Source organism: Stegostoma tigrinum, chromosome 2 (genome assembly GCF_030684315.1).
Source record: "Stegostoma tigrinum isolate sSteTig4 chromosome 2, sSteTig4.hap1, whole genome shotgun sequence".
NCBI classification, from domain to species: domain Eukaryota; kingdom Metazoa; phylum Chordata; class Chondrichthyes; order Orectolobiformes; family Stegostomatidae; genus Stegostoma; species Stegostoma tigrinum.
Window position 1 is genome coordinate 73,981,360 of NC_081355.1, and position 23,341 is coordinate 74,004,700.

A 23,341-nucleotide genomic window follows, 5' to 3' on the forward strand; every position below is an offset into this window, starting at 1 on the left:
AACCAAATTAATCAAGGCAGCCTTGAGGAGGAATTCGTTGAATGTATCTGTGGTAGTCTTCTTGAATGGTATGTAATGGAGCAGATGAGGGAGGAAGCTAGTCTAGATCTGAGTGTGGGGTGCGACCTGTACCCATGAAGCATGCCCTGAGATGTTGGCATCAACACCAACATGGAGGTCCTTTGGGATATCAGCATGCTGAATTCACCAGGTATCCATGTCGAGTTTTCTTCAACATTCAGTTGGCAAGTTTGGTAAAATAAGAAGCTGGATATTAAAGAGATAACAAAATGTGAGGCTGGATGAACACAGCAGGCCAAGCAGCATCTCAGGAGCACAAATGCTGACGTTTCGGGCCTAGACCTTTAACGTCAGCTTTTGTGCTCCTGAGATGCTGCTTGGCCTGCTGTGTTCATCCAGCCTCACATTTTGTTATCTTGGAATTCTTCAGCATCTGCAGTTCCCATTATCTCTGATACTATTAAAGAGATGAGTTGGACCACTAAAAAAAAAGTTTAACAAGTAATAATCTGCCTTGACAGACAACTCACTACTGCCTAGCATGAAACTGTGTAATAAGAAAGGGATAATTAATGATCTCATAGTTAAGGATCCTCTTGAAAGGAGCAATCGCAGTATGATTGAATTTAGAATACAGGTGGAAAGCGAGAAGATAAAATCCAATACCATGGTCCTGTGCTTAAACGAAGGAGACTACAATAGGATGAGGGAGGACTTGGCTAAAGTAGACTGGAGGCAAAGACTTACGAGTGGGACAGTTGAGGCACAGTGGTGGACTTTCACAGCAATTTTTCAAAGAGCTCAGCAAAAGTATATACCAGGAAGGACTGTAGGAAAAGGAGTAATCAGCCATGGATATCTAAGGGAATAAGGGAGACTATCAAATTGAAAGATAAGGCATACAAAGTGGCAAAGACCAATGCGAAACTAGAAGACTGGGCAAACTTTAGAGGTCAACAGAAAGCCACAAAAAGACTATAAAGTAATGTGAGATAGAATATGAGACTAAACTAGCTCAGAATATAAAGACAGATAGCAAAGGTTTCTATACATACATAAAATGAAAAAGAATGGCTAAAGTAAACATTGGTCTTTTTATTGATGAGGAGGGGGATTTTAATAACAAAAAGTAAGGAAACAGCTGAGGCATTGAAGAGGTGTTTTATATCGGTCTTCACAGTAGAGAACATGAATAACATGCCAGTAATTGACGACAAAGAGACGAAGGTAGGTGACGACCCAGATATGATCATTATCATGAAAGAAGTTGTGTTGGGCGAGTTAATGGATCTAAAGATAGACAAGTCTCCTGGCTCTGATGGAATGCATCCCAGGGTACTAAAAGAGATGATGGGAGTAATATTAAATGCACTTGTTGTAGTTTTCCGAAATTGGCTGGACTCTGGGGCAGTTCCAGCAGTTGGAAAATAGCTAATGTGATGCCACTGTTTAAAAAAGGAGGTAGAAAAAAGTTGGGGATTTATTGGCCAGTTAGCTTAACTTCTTTTGAAGGTAAAGTGCTTGAATCTATTACCAAGGAAGAAATAGCGAGACATCAAGATAGAAATCGGACCATTGGGCAGAGTCAGCATGGGTTCATGAAAGGCAGATCATGCTTGACTAATTTACTGGAATTCTATGAAGACATTACAAGCGTGGTGGACAATGGCGACCCAGCAGATGTGGTTTATTTAGATTTCCAGAAGGCATTTGACAAGGTGCCACACAAAAGCTGCTGTCTCAGATAAAAGTGCATGGCATTACAAGCAATGTATTAGCATGGACAGAGGATTAGTTAACTAAAGGAAGCAATGATGGGGCTAAATGAGTACTTTTCTGGTTGGCAAACTGTGCCTCAGGGATCAGTGCTGGGACCACAATTGTTTACAATTTACAAATATGATTCGGAGCTGGGGACCACGTGTAATGTGTCAAAGTTTTCTGGTGACACTAAGATGAGTGGTAGAGCAAAGTGGACAGAGGATTCTGAAGGGATTTTTGCAGAGGGATATAGAGTGTTTAAATAAGTGCACGGAGGTCTGGCAGATGGAATTCAATGTTGATAAATGTGAAGTTGTCTATTTTGATAGGAATAACAATAAAAGGAGCTATTATCTGAACAGTAAAAAAAATTGTAGCATGCCGCAGTGTGGAGGGACCTGGTTGTCCTTGTGCATGAATGACAAAATGTTGGTTTGCATTGCAACAGGCAATTAAGGCAAACGGAATTTTGTCCTTCATTGCTAGACAGATTGAGTTTAAAAGCAGGGAAGTTATGCTGCAACTGTACAGTGTCCTAGTGAGGCCACAGCTGGAATACAGCGTGCAGTTTTGGTCTCCTTACTTGAGAAAGGATGTACTGGCACGAGAGGCGTGGAGAGATGATTCACTAAGTTGATTTTGGAGTTGAGAGGGTCAGCTTAGAAGGAGAAACTGAATAGATGGGGACTATAGTCATTGGAATTTAGAAGAATGAGATGGGATCTTATATAAACATATGAAATTGTGAAGAGGATAGATTAGATGGAAGTGGGGTGGTTGTTTCCACTTGCAGGCAAAACTAGAACAAAAGGACATTGCCTCAAAAGTAGGAGGATCAGATTTAAGATTGAATTGAGGAGGAACTTCTTCATCCAAAGGGTTGTGAACCTGTGGAATTCCCTGCCTGGTGAAGTTGTTGAGGCCTCCTCATTGAATGCTTTTAAAGCTAAGATAGACAAATTTTTGAACAGTAAAGGAATTAAGGGCTATGGTTAAAGGGTGTGTTAGTAGAACTGAGGCCACAAAAAGATCAGCCACAGTCTTATTGAATGGCGCAGCAGGCTCGAGGAGCCAGATGGCCTACTCGTGCTCCTAGTTCTTATGTCCTTATGTCTTGTATTACTGCTTAATGCAGACACAATGGCAGGAGGTTTGTCATGGCTATGAGCAGGCCTCAGAAAAAATAAAAATGATTTTTTTTCTCAGGGTTTTCCAGGAGAGTAAATGAAGGGCAACCTCTAACATTAGTTCAAGGTCACCTGTTCAGAGCAATCAGAGTCAGGAACTTCTCCACATTACATGATATAACATGATTCGACATAATTAAGTTTAGGCCACAGTGTAGACAGAATATTATCATTAAATATTTCTGTTACTTTTTCTGCAAAGTAATTGTATTTTTATCATTGTTTATTATAGTAAATTTGACAGACTGTGATGACATGCCCTTTGAAGAACAAATGGCTAAGTAAGTGCAATTGTAAAAAAAAACTTTTAAAACTACTGTAATGTAGAGATATGTATGCAATTGTCCTGCATTTCTGAAATTACCACACCGAATTAGTAGAAACTATTACATAATATAGTGACAGGTCTCCTTGCAGACTTTATCAGTTCACAGATGTTCATTTTTTAAAAAATATTATGAACATGAACAACAAAAAATTGGAATCCTTCGTTTTATAGAAGGGCAATTGATATTTCAGAAACAAAACATTCATTGCTTCCATCCTAGGTTTTCCTACTACTATGTTGCAATTGGAGCAGGAGCACTACTATGTGCTTACATCCAAGTTTCTTTTTGGGTTCTGACTTCAGCAAGACAGACGAGAAGACTTCGAAAGCTATTTTTCCACACCTTACTGAGAAAAGAGATTGGATGGTTTGATGTTAACCCAGTCGGACAACTCAATACACGTCTAACAGCGTAATAATAATATTACATTTTCAAACTAGATAAATAAATGTATTTTTGCTGAAAATGTCAGTTGCTGTTAATGACAGCATCTTGTTCTACTGAAATTTATTGTGTTTTTTCAATGACTAGTGACATCAACAAAATCAGCGAGGGAATTGGGGATAAGGTTGGACTTTTGTTCCAGTATATCGCAACTTTTGCCGGAGGCGTAATAGTTGGTTTTGCAAGGGGATGGAAGCTAACTCTGGTAATTCTGGCTGCCAGCCCTCTCCTTGCATTATCAGCTGTGCTGTGGTCTAAGGTAAGTGTTAACACCATAAAAATCTTAAGGAAACCTATAAAGTACAAGAATAAAACAGAACAGACCACAAATAAAATCATGTCAATAATACTTGTGATGTAAACCTAGATATAAATTGAATTCTCAACACTTGGACAAAATATTCTTAGTCTGTTATTTCAATAGAAGACCATGCTTTTGCAACCTTCCCTTTGTACCTACTTCAATGCTCATAGCTTCCTTGCCTTTTGACCCTTAGCTCTTTCAGCCAGAGGATAATGGCTCACAGTACTTCTGCCTTGCCTTAATGTTTAGTGCAGACACTAAGCCAGGCAACTTGCTGAGGTTGTCAGCAATGATCAGTTCAGGAAGTGAACAGGTTGCTGTGCACCACTGTACTGTGCCAATCCCACATGTATAGCACGTGCCTGCAGAATAGGTGACAAAGACAATGCATGGGCTTTAGCTGCATTACCATGTCTCAAAGTCTAAGGGGAGTAGACCCCAGCCACATCTGGTGGGGCTGCTGCCAGTCAAGAGGTTCAGTGTCAAGTGGATTATCACATCTCAGCCCAGGGGCTAGAAAATTTTTTGTGGCAGAGACAGTCAAAGTGTCTGTATCATCCGCAGTGTACCATGGTCAGACCTGTAGGTCCTGTGCAAGCAGTCATGTGGGTTAAATTGGTCGAGGAGCTGCATGCAAATCAGTCAGGAATCTAGCCAATCCCCACTTAGGGCTGTGCCTTGAAGTTAATGGCGATTGGAGGTTAGTAGAGGTTGCCACAGTCCTGGGATCAGTGAAATGAAAATCAAAGGGAGTTATCAAGGGATGCTGCTGTGATCGGGAAATTGGAGAAAACAGTTCTGAGGATTGTAGGCAGTATCCAGTGAGCAAACCAGACAATGGGAGGAAACTCATCGTATAAGGTAGGGAGATGATAGCGCATTGGAGGGTCTGGATTACTGCAGGAAGATAGGCGGTCATTGACAGTCAGAATAACCCTGGCCTCTCAGAAAAGGGAATGTTGCAGGCATTGATAGAAATAACTAAACTTCATGACCTGGACTCGGGAGTAATATTGAGAGCTACAGATATAATTCCATGAGGAGTGTGGGAACATGCAAAGGATCAATTCTAATTGGCTGGCCAGGAAGTGCCAGAAAGACAGGGACATGGAAGTTTATCATGGCCATTGTTTAAAGGCTGAAACTGAAATCCACTGGTCCAAGCGTGACCTGAGTTGTCTTCCACATTCAATTGACTAGAAAGTGTGCATTGCAAATGGAAAATGGCTATGACCTCACCCAAAGATGGCCATCAACTTGGTGGCTGCATTGAACTATTATGCAGTTGGCTCCTTCAATACATTCCGGACATTGTGTGCCACATAATCCGAGCATGCTCTGCTGTCCACTCTTAGGGAAAGCAAAAAATAGATATGATGAGTCCTGAAGAGTTGGGAGAGTGGAAGAAGTTTTCTGAGAACAAAGATAACAACACTGAGCAGTGGGAATGTTACTTTCTGTATGACAGAGGAATGTAGTGTCAAGTCCTACCAGCCAAGATGGACTTAATTGATATATTGTCCCAGTAGATGAAAGCTGCGTGCAGCGAGCGTTCATTAACTGTAGATTTGCAAGAAAGACACACAATCCTGTTCTGTTCTTAGTTATAGCTTTTTACTTTGCTTTATGTCCACTTTTGCTATTACTGAATAAAAGTATGTGATGGTCCCACACTGAACATTGAGAAGCTGCTGGGCCACATTGGACACTGGTGAAAGAGTAGCACTAGTTTGGCAGAGTTTTATGATGTGATAAGGTTAATCTGGGTGGATTGGTGCTTAAACACTGCAGATGTAAGAATGTATACTTGTATATGCCGTGAAGTGTCAGCTGTGCCTCTTATATGCCTGGAGAAGTGTTGACTACACAGAATGTGTCTTATACCTCTTAGCACTCATTCACTTTGTACTAACCTGGGGTGTGCCAGACTTTGTGGCTTGTATTGCTTTTTAGAGAGGAGGGAGAGTCAATGATCTTGTTACAGATGGAGCCACTGATTAGTCAGGGGGATGGAAATGTCACTGTGCAGCACCGTGCCACATCATATGTCACGTTTGCAGCATGTGCCAGCAGCTCAAGTGGCAAATGCACTTCAAATAAATGAAACTATGTGAGAATCAAAGGGGAACAGTTTTTAGTGGAGTCAAGAAGGACAGTCAGTCATGGAATATGATCACAATCAGTCATGGGGCCTGTCTGATTGGGCATTGTTTGGTCTGCAATGCCGCAGCTCAAGGTAACCTGTACAGGGATTACAGGATCAGTCAGGGTGCAGAGGAGACATTGGTCTGGTCAGTTCCCCCAATGGGATAAAGAGAGGGAGTGAATATGATGCAAGTGGAAGGAAGAGTGGTAATGTAGAAGCAGGAGAGGTGGTTGTGCATCAGCAGTGAGTGAGAAGGAAGCACAGAGGGTAGAAAGGGTAAGTAGTCTGGGACGTTAATGTGTAAGAGTGCCATTGAATGGACAAGCTACATGCAATAGAGAGGTCAACAGGTTTATTGGAAAACACAAGCTTTCAGAGCTCAGGTCCTTCCTCAGGTGTAATGTGAGAGAGAGGGTATAAGACACAGAATTTATAAGCAGAAAGGTAACAACCCTAAAACTGGCCATCTCTTTTTGAATCTTTAGTCAGTTAGGAAGGAAGATCGTGTTTTCAAATAAAGCTGTTGGTCTAGAACCTGGAGTAATGTGATTTTAATCTTGTCCCCTCCAGTCCAACACCAGCATCTCTACATCACGCAGTAGTGAGACTTGTGGTCTGTGAGCTTTGGTAACAGTGAATGATAAGGCAACATTAAGGATTCTGGCCTTACTCCTGTGGGGTGCAGAAGAACATTGACTTTCTTTCTGTACTGATGGTCACTTCTGCTAACCCAGGTACCAGAAATGACCTAGGATGCTTTCAGGGTCCAGGCTCTTTGTGCCTAATGGTATGGCCCTCCACGGCATGATAAATGACACCCCTCCTCTGCTATATCCCATCTAGCATCTCTGGCACCTGTCCAGGAATCAGGATGAGAGCTGTCCTCTCTGGCCTTGTGTCCTATAATAATGGCAGAGCACCACATGATGGCAGGCAGATCCTGGCTTATAGCACCTCAAGTGATGAAAACATTTGCTTCATTGTTTGAAAGCAAAAAAATGCCAGAGACCTCAGTACAGATTCCTGCATCTGCAGTAATTTGCTCCTTACCTGAAGTGATGTACCGCTAAACTTTAAATATTGTGTCAGTGACATGAGGTTTCAACAACGGTGAACACATCTGCTTCTCCAGCTGTGAGATTCTCAAGACACCAAAGAACGCAGCCATATAACTAATAAGGTAAAGCATGGAAGATTGTGTTCAATAAGTTATTACAAATTCTGGTGGACTGGGTGCTATGAATCACACTCAATAAAACGTGAACTGGAAATTTCACCCTCTTGTTTTGCAAAGGGCTCTCTCTATATTTTTATATGCAAGCTTTTGCACTAATTTATAATATTACGGCCTGTTTTAATTTCACAGTGAATAATGCAGTGATGTCATTAGCTTGCTCTATAATTTACACCAAATTCTAATATTTTAAGATTAAGTATGTTCATTACATCAGCTTCAGTGTTTCCTGTGCTCAGCTCACAGTGTCGTTCACCAGCTTAGAGATGACAGCTTATGCAAAAGCTGGAGCCGTTGCAGAAGAAGTGTTGGGGGCAATCCGAACGGTGGTGGCATTTGGAGGTCAACAGAAAGAAATTGAAAGGTCTGCATGGTGACTATTGCCAGTTATCAACCAGTCTTTCATGTTCAATTGTGAGGCTTATTTTTCTCCTCTCTTCACAACCTCTTAAGGTACCATAGCAATTTAGGTGAAGCAAAGAAAATTGGTATAAAGAAGGCTATTACTGCCAATCTGTCTGTCGGATTTGCCTACTTTATAATATTTGGATCTTATGCAATTGGATTTTGGTATGGAACTACTTTGGTACTTGAGAACTCAGGGTATACGATTGGAACAGTTCTCACTGTAAGTACAGTAGTATTAATTAACATCCCATACACTAACCTATATACTAATGATATAGCTGTCCAACTATAGGAGGATTTATAATCAAAACCTAATTTGTCTGTACATCTGTTCATTCTTACACAGTTGAATATTTACCTAATCTCAACAGTAGTGCTTCCATTCTTCTGTTAGTCTTTCTTTGTATCATGTGCTCTCTGGAAATGCATGCAGATTGATGAAAGTAAAATGGCAACCTTCTGTAGCCCTACAAAAGTTTTGCTGCAATATTTTAAAAATACATATTTTGAAGAGAATTGTCAATTTGGTGGAAGTTGAATATTTTCCATCCGTTATGCATTCATATATTGAAATAAAGGAGATTGGGTACAGTATGTCATATATTGCTGATTCAATGCTACCAGTTTGTCACCACCTTCAAAGGAATCAATCATAATATTCTCTCTTTCACACCAGTTTTCAGAAATAGATACTTTAATACCATACTTGAGATGTTTTATGAGTCCTTTTTCTTTCAATTATATTTTAGATTTTTTTCTGTGTTACCTTTGGAACATTCTCTATTGGTCAAACAGCGCCCTACATTGAAGCATTCTCTAATGCTAGAGGAGCGGCATATGAAATCTATAAAATACTAGATGAGGTAAAGAAGGAATTGGGAAATTGTATTTCCGCTGTTCTGTATGTTAAAATGGGAACATTTAAATCAATATAAAAAATTGGAGAAGTTTTAGATTAATTGCAATTAGATTTTATTATCGCGTGTACTTAAGTACAGAAGTAAAGGAGTACGGTGAGAAGTGCATAATGTTGCCACACATGCACCATCTCAGGTACAAAAAACTTAAGTACAAAGAAGTAAAAGAAACAAAGTTTTAAAAAGTTAAGTATTACTTTTATAGAACAAGTAGAAATAAAATTATTGCAAAAATAAAGCAAATATTTATATATTTTGAACCAATGCAGTTTTATAATGAAAATTGCAACATTTAAACCATTCCATGAGATGTTTGTTCCCTCAAGCATGCTTGCTAATGGTATTCAATCTTGTTTTAGAAAAAAACATGCCAATCTCATTTAGGGTATGGAAACGTGTATCGAAACTTTGCTAATGCCATCACATTATGCAGCCAGAGATTGATTCAAAATGGAACTGTGTAAACCAAGAAACAATTAAGAAATAGCAGATGATATTTATTAAGCCAGTTCATACAAACCCATGAAAATGTGTTTTGTACACAATGACTGGATGTACATGACTAGAGTGAAAAAGAAAATAGTGCACTGATAGAATTTTCACTGAAACTGTCTAATTATTGTATAGAAATGATATATATAGATACCAGGATGAGTCTTAGAGCTTTTAGTTTTAAGTCAATGATGACTATTTCAATTTTCCTAAAGAAATTAGAATTCTATGCTTAGCTTTGCCTGTCTTCCTTCAATTAGACTATAATTTGAATAGAAAAAAATGAACATAATGCGGTGAGTTTTCTGAGTAGAGCTAAGATTGGGTGAGTGCAGGGAATTAAATCCTTAGATACTGTCATCAGGATTCCAACATCACACTGGTAGCCTCCAGGTTACTGTGATTAGAGAGCAGTGGACAATCCCTTGATCGCTCAAATAATGAATTAAGATGATTAGGAAGCCCATTATGATATACTTTAAGCCTTAACTTCACCAGTCTGCAAGGTGGAATTGCATTGTTAATGGGAGATAAGGCATCTGTAACTGGAGGATCAACAAACTATCCTCCTTCTCTTCAATCACAGATTCTAGGTCTCTGCATTTTCCCAAATTGTGTACCCTCCTTGCCAAAGCAGGCAAGTATGAGTGTTCACTACTGGTTGTGTGCAGAGAAAAAAATACCATTTCAAGAAGGTGATTATGAGGCATAGGTACAAGGGGGAAGTGGACTGAGATAGCCTAAGTAATAATTGATTAGATGGGGAAAGGTGCCTGTTGAATTAGGGAAAAGTGGAGATGTAAGGAATCTTGCATGAAGGTTACAGTGCAGATGAGTGCTGGAAAATTCACAGTTTGAGGCTTGACACCCGTACATGTTATAATATTCCACTGTGATGACCTCTAGCAGCCTAGAATCCTCTTGGTGCATTTTGTCTCAGTGGAAGGAACTACGCTTCTCATGCCAAATTTCCTTGGTCACTGTCACACATAGCTTGCCTGCTGGTTCTCTTCTTCCCATCCTTGAGAAAGCTTACTTCACTGTAACCCCTCAGGTCACATAACCCCTAGATCACACCGACTAACAGTGTGAGAGCCAGGTGCAGACTTCCTCAGCCTCCCCTGCACTCCTATAGTTGCGGAACCCTTGAAAATCCAGGTTCAAATATTGCGTTCAACCGCTGTCATAATCCCTGGAGTTAATAAATCTTTGCTTTGACAAAACCAGTATCTCATGCCACTCACCCTCTCTGTCTATTCAAAGAACCAAGAGGCAAAATGCTACTTTCATGAATCTGGGCGGGAACTACAGAAAAGCTTCCTCCTGTCATTCAGATACCAGACCTGCAAATAGTCCCACTGACATGTACACAGACTAAGTGCAAATAATACTGCCCAGATCTTCAAAGGATTACCATTCACCATTACCAAAGTTCTGATTTAACCATAGATGGAGTGTGGTGAATTTGTGGTTTTGACTAGTCTGGGAAACAATGGAATTACTTTCGAGATTACAGAGACATTTCAGAGAGGATTAGAAAGGTACTTGATCAGATGGTGATTTACTTCGAGCCATGGACAGAATTTTGCGGTGAGTTTGTAAGTGGGGCTGGAGGATGGAGGCCTGTTCAGATTAACTGGGTAGCCTTCCTGCTGCTCTCCCTACCCTCAAAAGTAGCCAGTTTATTGTCACTTTCTGGCCAGCCTCAGTTTGAAGGCAGATGTGTGGAATTCAGGGTAAGGTGCCCCCCTACCCCTCAGAGATTAGAACCCTCATCTTGTCCGTGGCATCTTCTTCACGACCCCTCCTTCATCTCCCCAATCCCTTGCCCCATTTCCCTGCCCAATGTTCGATCTTCCTTCGTATAAAGACCTTTGCACTTAGCTGGTCCACAAGTCGGAGATTAAGCTGCCACTGAAAGTGCTGGGACTGTAGCAACCAGATTTGCCATTAGCATTCTGAGATGGTCCTCCTTCCAAAATGTGGAGCACTCGTCCCATCTCCAGCCAATGAATGCCACTCAGAGTAAACCGGCTTCAGGGCTATTGTGATCTGCAGAATAGGTTCTCCAACAAAGTTTTGGGTGGTTTGACAAGCACCCTACAATTGAAGATGCCTGCTCCATATCTCAAAATGACTAGATTTTGAAAATGGAAAATGGTAGAAAATTCAGAATTAATAATGGGGTAGTTCAAAGAAAAGGCAAAGGGATAACTGCAAATATCCAGAATGGGGATGGGGCTGGGGGTTGTGGAATTGTTCGACATTCAACTCTGTCCTAAAGCCATGAAGTATAGCTATAAGAGAAAGAGGAATTGCTGGAGAAACTCAACAGGTTTGACAACATCTGTGGAGACAAAGCAGTTAACATTTCAAGTCTGATGACACTTCTCCAGAACCAATAGTAGCTGGGAAAAGGTACAACTGGAGAAAGTGTCCAAAGAATTAATCTTGTGGACCACCCGAAATTGGTCCTTTCAGCAGGCTGTATAAGGATTGATGGGTTGACTGCCTAGCTGCTCAGAATACTGATCACAGAATGTATGGCTGAGATCTTTCTCAGATGGGGTCCCGAGGTGCCTGTACAATAGTCTTTACTATATAGTGTGAAGACTCCTTCTGTTGTGAAAGATGTGTATGACATCTACCGTGCTTTATCCCGGGAAATGACAAACTAAATTCTCAACCATAGGCTGTGCATTATTGTCTAGACTTTTACATCGCTTGTCCAACAAACTAACCACGATGACACCGTCAACATTGCAAAGTGGAAATAGCTCACAGAAAAGTTAGCACATTAAGAATCCTTTACAGAATAAAGCTAATCTACAATTTTCATTTTTCAAAACTTAATTTTTCACAGCGGTAATGATCATATGTCAATAGATAATTAATGGTTAACTAAAACGCAGACAGAAAAGGATAGGAATAAAGGTTACTTTTTATTGCTTGAATGTGCTTGAGCTAGATCAAAACAAGGACATTTGTTAACCAGAAATGAATAAAGCATAGATTATTGTTAAAATATTTTGAAGCATTAAAATCACAGGGCCAGGTCCAAAATGTGATTGTTAAGCTACTATTCTCAATGAACAAAATAAGGGAAAGTTGTGAGTTGCACTTCAAACAGAAAATAAAGTGGCGAAGTGATTATACTGCTTGTTGGTCAGTGCCAGCTTGAGGCCAAAGAAAAATGTAGCAGAGTTGCCTGGATGAAAAAAAATGTAAATGAAAGTATCAGAGATAATGGGAACTGCAGATGCTGGAGAATTCCAAGATAATAAAATGTGAGGCTGATGAACACAGCAGGCCAAGCAGCATCTCAGGAGCACAAAAGCTGACGTTTCAGGCCTAGACCCTTCATCAGAGAGCTGATGAAGGGTCTAGGCCCGAAACGTCAGCTTTTGTGCTCCTGAGATGCTGCTTGGCCTGCTGTGTTCATCCAGCCTCACATTTTATTAGCTTGTAAATGAAAGTAGTTCTTTTCCATTAGTTCTGTGAAAAAGGGCCAAGCCCTTGAAATAAAAGGCCAAGGTTCACAACAAAGGACACCACCGACGAGAGGTTGAAAATACATATGAACTGAAGCAGTGACAAGAGGAAAACAAGCTTCAATTTAAAAGCCCAAAAGCTTACACAAGGGAGGAAAGACTGAATAGGATAGAATGCTAAGGCTGTGGAAATAATGTTACAAAAATGTGTAATTAATATTTTTTAAAAAGCTAAAGCATAAATCTCTAAAATTCCTGACTGTTTAAGTGTTTTGCTGCAAATAATCCACAGACTCATTTCAGAGCCTGTAACTTAAGTGGTTGCGATTCCTTTCCAATATAATTTTTAAGACTTATTCTCTGCCTTCAGACATTATATGATCATCTTTGTTTTGGTTTCCCTTTTAAGAAATCTGCCATAGATGGTTTCTCAGAAGAAGGATATAAGCCTGATCAAATTAAAGGAATAGTGGAATTTAAGAATGTGCATTTTAATTATCCATCAAGACCAGACGTAAAGGTATCAGAATTTTCTTTTCATACTTACAACGAACCTCAGATGAAAAAAAGTATGTTGAGTATTTCTGATTTTAATGCATTTCTAATATTTGAACTGTTTAAGTTTCTCCATATTTAAAACAAATTATGCAAGGACCAGTTGGTTAGAGTGTGCTGCGTTATCATGCCAACAGAGATAACAAAGTGTGGAGCTGGATGAACACAGCAAACCAAGCAGCATCTTAGGAGCAGGAAAGGTAACGTTTTAGGCCTAGACCCTTCGTCAGAAAAAGGTTCCGTAAGCAAGCACCAAGAAAGGTGATGTGGCTGTAGTACCTGGTTTGCTTCAGGACGTGGTCAAGTAGTTTCAAGGCCGAGGAGATTACAAGAGAGTTGCAGTGGGAGAGAGATCGCCTGAGGTTTATCCGGAGGGAGGCGGGTAACTTCTTCAGGTTAGGCATCCTTAGAAGAGGCTTCATAGTGGGGTTAAAATTGTATCAGAGATAACGGGAACTGCAGATGCTGGAGAATCCAAGATAACAAGGTGTGGAGCCGGATGAACACAGCAGGCCAAGCACCATCTCATCATGCCAATTCCATAGGTTTGATCCCTGTGCTGGCTGAGGTAACTTTTGATGCCTACCTTATTGTGTTGCCCCATTGTGGTATCATTGCAATAGCCAGTCCTTGCAAAACACTTGGCTTCATTAATAGACAGAGTGAATACTTACGTTAAACAAATATATGCAGGTTAGGTGGATTTTTTTCACACACAGGATGTGAGCACCTCTGGCTAGGCCAGCATTATTCGCCCATCCCTAATTGCCCTGTGGGCAGTTAAGAGTCAGCAACACTGCTGTGGGTCTGGGATCACATGTAAGCCAGACCAGATGAAGCTGACAGATTTCTTTCCCTAAAGGGCTTCACTGAACCATGGGCCATGTTAAATCGCCCATAGTGTGCAGCACAGTATAGGTTAGGTGGATTACCCATGGAAAATGCAAGGTTACATGGATAGGTAGGGATGGGTGGGTGAGTTTGTGTAGGATGTTCTTCAGAGGGTTGGTACAGATTCAATATATCACATGGCCTCTAGTGTTTTATAATTCTATGATTTTAAGCTACAAAAACAAAGCTGCAGAAAAGCTCAGCAGGTCTGGTAGCATCTGTGGAGGAGAAAGAAGAGTTAAAGTTTTGGGTCTGGTGATCCTTCCGCAGAACCCTCAGTTTTTATGTATATTGGTAGACTGGTCTGTTAAAAATAACACAGCAGGACCCAGAAGATTGCTAAAATTACTATTTTAAGGTAAGAATTAAGCAAGGAAGTATTCAGTTGTTCATACTTTGTTACTTACATTATAAAAGTTTACTCTGTGCCTGAAATGTTTTTCCAGTCTTAACTGTTTGTATGCAGCTAACTTGATTTCTTAGTTTCCACAAATTTAGCCGTTAGAATGACTATTTGTCCATGAGAGTGATGCAGTTCACACAAGTGCTATTCTCAAAAAAAACACCATAGAATCCCTACAGGGCAGAAAGAGATTATTCAGTCCATCGAGTCTGCATCAAACCTCTGCACAGCATCCTACCAAGACCCCACCCCACCCCATCCCCCCAGGTTAATCCACTTAGCCTGCACACCATGGGCAATTTCCCATAGCCAATACATTTTATCTGCACCTCTCTGGACTGTGAGAGGAAACCTACACAGAAATGAGGAGAACATGCAAACTCCACACTATCACCCAGGGCTGGATTCAAACCCAAGTCCCTGGCCCTGTGAGGCAGCAGTGCTAACTACTGAGCCACCATACTACAGTCATTGGCCAGGCAACAACTTGGGGAGTTTGGACACTTCCTTTGAACAAGTTGTAACATAAACATTACCATTTCGACAGTTGCAAAGACCAATGATTGAAGCTGGAACATGCCCAAAACGTAATTCCTTTGTGGCTGGATCATTAGAATTAGTTTTGCCTTTCCTCTCTTTTAAAAATCTTACTGTATCCATGTACAGTCATCAAAAACAAAAACATAAAATTGTTCAAAACAAAATATAGGTCACTGTCTGTAAAGAGAAGAAGCTGGTGATCCAAAACATTGAACTCTTTACATAACCCTCTTTAGATGTGCTGACTGACTGTATGTACATCTCCAGCGCATTTTTTTAACTTTCACTTAGAATTCTGCATTTGTAGTTTTATGAAAAATGTTATCACTCCCCCGAAGGAGGATTGTCACTCGCCACATTTCACTGGTGCAGGATCAGAAGTCTTTAGTAGGTCTGTAGAGTTCACAAATTTCCTAATTTGAGCCTCCCATCTTGAAGGTGAAAATGCAGGCTAAATCCTTTAACATATCACACAAGCACCTTATAAAATTGAGCTGACCGAAAACATTTACACCAACTATTACACCAAGAAATCAATCTTGAGATGGCAGTTATGCTGCTTCATTAATTCTTTGATAAGGTCCAATCCTGGAAATGCCACAGAAAGCCTGAAACTTCCATTCAACATCCGCCCTCTTGAATGCTCCACGAAAATTTCGACATGAGCTTTTGCTGTAACATCTAGGCTCCTGGGCTGTTTAGAATATTTTATTTATCAATGGTTTTTAATTGAATATCATGCTACCATAAATCACTTTAGTCCATCAGCAATGCATTGAAATTGAAAGTTCCGACGCATTGCTAATATTTTCAGGATAAAGCATTGTTAAACTTTTATTGACTGCTTTGAATATTTCTATAGGTTTTAAGAGGCCTGAATTTGAAAATTAACAGCGGACAGACATTAGCTCTGGTTGGTAGCAGCGGCTGTGGAAAAAGTACAACCATTCAGTTGTTGCAGAGATACTACGATCTCCAGGAAGGATCGGTGAGAAACTGGATAATCTCTGTTCTCCAAATGGACTGTGAACCATTTAACTCAAACATAACCTGAAATGGATTAACAAAGTAACCAATTGTCCTAAATAGTTGCTTGAGCCTTGCGTGCACTGTGTAAAAGTTATAGGATTGATGGCTCTTGGTGCTGCTAGTTTTGACTGGTCACATTTCACATTCACTTGCCTGGATGATTGCGGCTCGAACAACACTTAAGAAGCTTGATACCATCCAGGACTTGATTGGCATCACATCCACAAACTTCCAGCTCCTCTACCACTGATGCTCAGGAGCAGCCATGTATATCACCTACAAAATGCACTTCAAAAATGCTCCAAAGCTCCAAGAACAGCACCTTTTAAACCTATGGCCATCTCCATTTAGAAGGACAAGGGCAGCAGATACATGACAGCACCTTTTAAACCTTTGGCCATCTCCATTTCGAAGGACAAGGGCAGCAAATACATGGGAACACCACTACGTGCAAGTTTCCCTCCAAGCCACTCACCATTCTGACTTGGAATATACTGCCATTCCTTCAGTGTTGCAGGGTATTAATTTCCTAGAATTTCCTCCCAAATGCATTGTAGGTTTACCTACAGGGCATGAACTGCAGCAGTTCAAGAGATAGTTGATCGTCACCCGCTCAAGGATAATGCCCAATCAGTGATACCCACACGCCATGACTAAATAAAACAAATCCCCCACTCTTCACCCTGCCCCTGCTTGGGCAGCACAGTGGCTGAGTGGTTAGCACTGCTGCTTCATAGTGCCAGGGACCTGGGTTCAATCCCTGACTTGGGTGACTGTCTGTGCGGAGTTTGCATGTTCTCCCTGTTTCTATTGGATGCCCTGGTTTTCTCCCACAGTCCAAAGATGTGCAGGATTGACCATGTTAAATTGCCCATAGTGTTCAGGGATATATAGATTAGGTGGGTTACAGGATAAAGGGGTGGGGGATTGGTATGGATGGGATGCTGTTCAGAGGGCTGATATGGACTTGTTGGGCTGAAGGGCCTGTTTCCACACTGTAGGAATTCTAGGATCTTTCAACCACCCCATATCATAGGTCCCAGTAAAGTTTTAATTGCAGCTTGTTAGCCTCCACACCAACATGAAATTGAATACCCTCATTGCTCTCAATTAACTATCTCTTGACACCATTCTGACCCATGTTTGACCCATGATCAAAATTATTGCTATCAGCACACAAAAGTATTCGAAAAACATTTTTAAAAACTGTGATATTCCACTTTGGTTGCTCTTGGCTGATTTTTCCGTAGGGACATTGAACTGTTTTGTGAAGGGCAGGGCCAAATTATCTGATTTGACTTTTATGGGTACAGCCTAGCAATCAGCCCTCATAAGAATGGCACTGCATGGGACATATAAACTGCACTACCAACTTGTTATTGAGATTCTGTTCCCCCTCACTCTGATCCGGGACGATGAGAAAGCACCTGGCTTCTCCTTGGACATAATACAACTGAGACATTCTTCACTGCCACAGTGTGCAAATGATCAACGTATTACCTTCGTCAGCATCTTTGCCTTTGAAGCTTGTGCTACCTATAAATATCAAAGGTCAACATCTTACATACTTGGATTTGTTCCAAAAATGATATAGTTCAGTGTCCCAAAGGAATAACAGAGCAAAGAACATTCAGTACAGGAACAGGCCTAATTAATGAATAGCATTGCAGTTACCTTTGTGCTGATTAACTTTAGATCTATCTTGATACTTGAATAACAGCAAATCTTCCGCATCTTGATTCCCAATGTCAGGTTGTTTTCTAATCAAACGGAAGGGTCTAGGCCCAAATATCAGCTTTTGTGCTCCTAAGATGCTGCTTGGCCAGCTGTGTTCATCCAGCTCCATACCTTGTTATCTCGGATTCTCCAGCATTTGCAGCTCCCATTATCTCACATACATTGTTACTTTACCCGATGCGATAAATATTCCTAAACTTAGATAAGCAATTCTGTTGTAGGAATGTGTAATCTGTTTTATATTACAATGTAGAAAATATCTTTTCTATTGCCAGATTACAGTTGATGGCCATGACATACGGTCACTAAATATCAGGCATTTTCGAAAGTTCATTGGCGTGGTCAGTCAAGAGCCTGTACTTTTTGCTACAACCATTGCTGAAAACATACGATTTGGATGTGAAGATGTTACAGATGCAGAAATTGAGATGGCTACAAAAGAAGCAAATGCTTATGATTTCATCATGAAACTTCCTGATGTATGTAAAGGTTTCAATCTTCAAAAGGATGATCTCCTCATCCAAGCATAACTGATAAAGGTTTGATTATTCTGTGCTTATGATGTAATTGAACAAGGCACAACAAAACTAATTGCTGTTTCATTGCATCTGGCAAAATGGCAATGACCGTGACAATGCAACTGTTTGCCAATTACTTTTCCATAAAGCCGGTGTCTCCTTTATATCTCAACCAGTGATAGGATCCTTATTTGGAACTATAAAGAGAAAACCAAGTTAATCAATATGAGTTTATTTTAAGCAGATAATATGGTCAAAATATCCATTGCACTATTTGAAAGTGAGTCAATCTGGTGGCAAAGTAGCTTAGTGGTTAGCACTGATGCCTCACAGCGCCAGGGACCTGGTTTGACTCCACCCTCAGGTGACTGTGTGGAGTTTGCACATTCTCCCTGTGACTGTGTGGGTTTCCTCCGGGTGCTCTGGTTTCCTCCCACAGTCCAAAGGTGTGCATGCTAGGTAGATTGGCCATGCTAAATTTCCCATAGTGTTCAGGGATGTGTAGATTAGGGGGATGGGTCTGGGTGGTGTGCTCTGAGGGTCGGTGTGGACTTTTTGGGCCGAAGGGCCTGTTTCCACATGGTAGGGATTCTATGATCTTTTCTGGCCCAAGTCTGTGCTAATAAGAAAAGCCTATTTGCTGGACTAGATTTTGTACATATTTCGAATCCGTGGAACCTGCAGGCTTAGTATTCAAGCATTCTTTCATTGTGACATATGCACTACATTATTTGTGGGACTGAATTTTCCCCACAGAGGCAGGAAACAAGAAATGGGACTGTTAACAGGACTTGAGCCAGTGTGAAACTCTTCCACTGACAAACTTAATAAATTTAAGATTTTTACAAGCAGGGTTCTGGTGTCACCTCCTGCCTAATTAAATTCCTTTCCTACCTCTGGGCCCGGAAGATGCCAACTGAGAAGTGGCACTATGGAAGGATTTGTAACAACAATGTAGAGGGTTTTGCATTCCAGATGCCCATGAACAAGGAGCAACGGTTGTTAGCAGTGAAAGGAGCACTAGGCAAGAAAACTTTATGTAAGGTGGAAGATGGATGCTGGGATTTTGAACAATTTATTGTTTGTGTAGGATGCAATATGGCAGGAAAACATCAGTGAAATCTGATGAATGCATATAGTCTTTTTTCCCAGGGATAGGGAATTGAAATTAGAGGGCATAGATCTAAGGTGAAAGGAGCAAGATTTAAGGAGGACCTGAGGGGCAACTACTTCATGCAGAGAGTGGTGAGCATATGGAGTGAGCTGCCAGGAAAGTGGTTGAGGCAGGTACAATAGCAGCATTTAAAAAACATTGAGATAGTTACATGGATGGGAAGAATTTAGAGGGATATGGAACAAATGCAGGCAATTGGAACTGTGAGTTGACACCATGGTCAGCATGGACTAGTTTAGGCTGAAGGGCCTGTTTCTATGCTGTATTACTCTGTGACATATAACTTGTATATCCTGATGTCAGAAATAAAGCCCAAACTGGGTAATATCTGTCATCTACCAGAATTCCCATGAACAGAGGCTACTATAAGGTCACTGAAGTTCCAGAAATATCCCATGCTTTATTGCGGTGATACATCTCCTGTCATACCTACTAGCTCTGGATTAAGTGTATGCTCTCTGTTGTAATTCTTGCCCTTCCACCTATAGGGCACCACAACAATACCCATGCTGGGGCCACTGCTGATCCATTGTCTAGAAATTGCCTCATGCCTGAAATTTTACTGAACTGAGCCATACAGACTGCTGATCTGAGGGAGGTCCTGATCTGCCACTGCTATGAAGCCATGATCATGTATTTTCAAACTGAATTTATTAACAAATTTAAAACTCTGCAGGTGGAACCATAAACTGTCCTCATCACTACTTTGCATTAGGAAAATTTGCTTGGGAAAATATGGAGGTGGGAGATATAAACAATGTTAGAACTTAAACAGAGTAGATGTTATTTCACAGAAAGGAACAATGAAGTTTTTTAGACAGAAAGAGGCAATGAGGAAAAAGAAAGAATAAGATCTTTTTAAGCGACACCTTTTCCCCTTTTTGGCCTTTGTTCCACCAGCATCACTCACTGTACCACAAGGATACACAATAATTAAGGGATTGTTTGTCTTCCCTTTGGGGAAATGTATGGTGTCTGTTTAGCATAACTGCTATAGCAATGTAACTCAGTGTGGAGCTGGAGGAACACAGCAGGCCAGACAGTATCAGAGAAGCAGGAAAGCTGATGTTTCAGCTCGGGACCCACCCTTCTTCAGCCCCATTTCTGAAGAAGGGTCGTGACCCAAAACATCAGCTTTCCTGCTCCTCTGATGCTACCTGGCCTGCTGTGTTCCTCCAGCTCCACACTATGTTATCTCTGACTCCAGCATTGGCAGTTATTATTATCTCACGATGACAATGTGCCTGAATTGAAGAATTTAGGTGAAATTCGTTTGCAGATTGATCACTTGTGCAAGCAGTTACCACAATGCATTGTTATTTTTCAACAGTTGTGCCTCAATGACACTGCTGTTTTTCAAGAGCTAACCAAATGAAACAAAAAAATCCTGATTCTGTTTGTCTCCAGTGAAGACTCTCTATTTTGTGTTTTATTGCAGAAATTCAATAGTCTTGTTGGGCAGAGAGGTACACAACTGAGTGGAGGGCAGAAACAAAGAATTGCAATTGCCCGGGCTCTGGTGCGTAATCCCAAGATCCTTTTGTTAGATGAAGCTACTTCAGCTCTGGACACAGAGAGTGAAGCTGTCGTTCAAGCAGCTTTGGATAAGGTACATTTGATTTTAGTTCTCAGACATTTTTTTAAAGCAAAAGAAACAAGATAATTGTGATTATGCATCTGCAGATTATACGGTGATTGATATCTACTCTGCAATAAGTAGTTGTAGGGAATAGTTAATGTGTGCTGAAAATAACTGAAAAATTACTTTGTAAACATTGTGAAAACACAAGGCAAAATATCACAATAAAAACAGGGAAATATCAATTGCACAGTGTACCTTCCATATGTTGTTTACAACATTTCCCTCCCTTTAACTCCCTGCAATGGAATTGTTTGGGAATGGCAGAAAGTCACTGATTTACAGAGTTTTACTGAGGTATTCTTGATTCTTTGTGCTTTCTAGATATGGTTGGTATAGAATCAGAAGTATTTTATTTTGCCCTATTTACTCTGAGGTCTTCTGGCACCCAGGGTAGTATTGATGTCTCTGAGATAGAGGCTTTAGGTTTGAATTGCCCTGCAGGACGTGATTGCCTTGAAAATTGCTTTCATAAGTCACCAAATAGGTTGCCTGTCAACTTGTAAATTCTTACAACAGAGATATAGCAGGCAGTAAGAGCAGAAGAGTCCGTGGGTCAGTCATGGTGATGCTTTTGGTGTGGAGTGGTGCTCCTCAAGCTGTAGCCTCTGACTTCAAATTAGTGACCTATTTCAGGAAAAGGCAAACCACAGATAATGGCCTGTATGCCTGTAATTTAGTCTGCCTTGTGCATTTCTAGACATGGGAAGTTGTCTAAATCTACTTTGGGGGGTAAATATCACCATAATCTTTCCAAACTATAGGGCTGCTCTCTCATTAGAGAGAGATGACTGATGGTGGTTTAAGCTGATGATCACCATACCTCATGCGAGGGGAGAGGCTGAGAAGGAGAGTCCTTCATTGTAACTTAATCTGGTGCAGGAATTGAACTCACGGTGTTGGTATCATTCTGCATTGCAAATCAGCCATCCAGCCAATTGAGATTCAACTATCGACCCCTGGAGAAATCACCCTAACACAATGATTTGAGTGCCTGTTTTTTCTTGTCCAAGTTATTTTTGATATCAAACCATAAATTCTTACATAAGTAACTAATAACACTTGAAAAACTAACAACCCGTCACCAGAGGTCCTTCTTTAATTTCCACAGGCAAGTAAAGGTCGTACTACGATTTTGATTGCTCATCGTCTGTCAACAATCAGGACTGCAGACATGATAGCAAGCTTTCAGAATGGTGTTTTAGTGGAACAGGGGACGCATGCAGAATTGATGCAGCAAAATGGAGTTTACCATTCACTTGTATTGGCACAGGTACCTTATTCTTTATTGGGGGATATTTCAATATGAAATTTTAATAAATGTAACTGAAAAACACAAGTGCTATCTTATCTTCATAATAACAAGAGAGTCTACAGAACATTTTTCCATAAGGCAACATGTTGTTAGCAGAGATAACAAAGTGTGAAGCTGGATGAACACAGCAGGCCAAGCAGCATCTCAGGAGCACAAAAGCTGACGTTTCGGGCCTAGACCCTTCACCAGAAAAGCAAATAGTTTATTATGTGATGCATGAAGGAGGACTGAAAACTTTTCATTTTTTTTTCATTTTTCTCCTTCTGACATTATATTATTTATATTTAAGTACTTTAATTATATGTTATTTATGTATTATTGTGTTTCAATTAAAGTAATTTAATTATAAAGTTTGATTTCACATTAGTGTTTAGTTTTGGGGCAGTATTAATTGTGGTAAAAATGGAGCTCCTGTATGAGTCAGTTGGGACAATACTGTGAAGTTACAATATTGTTACAGTTTTCATCGCAAGATATATTAACACTACAGTGTGATTTGCATCCACAATATTAATTTGTTCTGATTTATGTGTATAGTATCCCCTCAATAGAGTTATGTATATATTGTTACTATGGTGATTCATGTGTTTGATATCATATTGGCATGAATCATGGCCATGAGACCATACCACATCAGCATAGTGAATGGTGAGGAATGACTTGGGCCACACACTACCCAATATCTGGTGCACCATAACCACTGAATGAATTAAAATAGAATCTGTGATTTACATAAGAGATGTATCAGAAGGCACCTTGATGCTCAGCTAACTGGTATCAGCATGCAAAGCAGGTAGATCATGACA

At 40.5% G+C, this 23,341-nt stretch overlaps 1 protein-coding gene across 11 annotated transcripts in view; it reads left to right on the top strand.

The window, feature by feature from the left end:
• LOC125462162 (ATP-dependent translocase ABCB1-like) overlaps positions 1-23,341 on the top strand; it is a 105,949-nt gene that overhangs the window by 39,571 nt on the left and 43,037 nt on the right. For 9 of the 11 annotated variants that reach the window (XR_009447221.1, XM_059654627.1, XM_048551825.2 and 6 more), the window contains 11 exons: positions 3,202-3,250; positions 3,518-3,709; positions 3,830-4,001; positions 7,666-7,790; positions 7,880-8,054; positions 8,584-8,697; positions 13,144-13,254; positions 15,986-16,111; positions 18,165-18,368; positions 21,020-21,190; positions 22,332-22,493. Coding sequence is in view for 10 of the 11 variants with exons in the window: in XM_059654627.1 (XP_059510610.1) it covers positions 3,202-3,250; positions 3,518-3,709; positions 3,830-4,001; positions 7,666-7,790; positions 7,880-8,054; positions 8,584-8,697; positions 13,144-13,254; positions 15,986-16,111; positions 18,165-18,368; positions 21,020-21,190; positions 22,332-22,493 (1,601 nt within the window). In the remaining variant the exon portion in view is untranslated. The remainder of the gene's footprint in view (positions 1-3,201; positions 3,251-3,517; positions 3,710-3,829; positions 4,002-7,665; positions 7,791-7,879; positions 8,055-8,583; positions 8,698-13,143; positions 13,255-15,985; positions 16,112-18,164; positions 18,369-21,019; positions 21,191-22,331; positions 22,494-23,341) is intronic. The other 2 variants (XM_059654634.1, XM_048551845.2) reach the window with 2 other exon arrangements.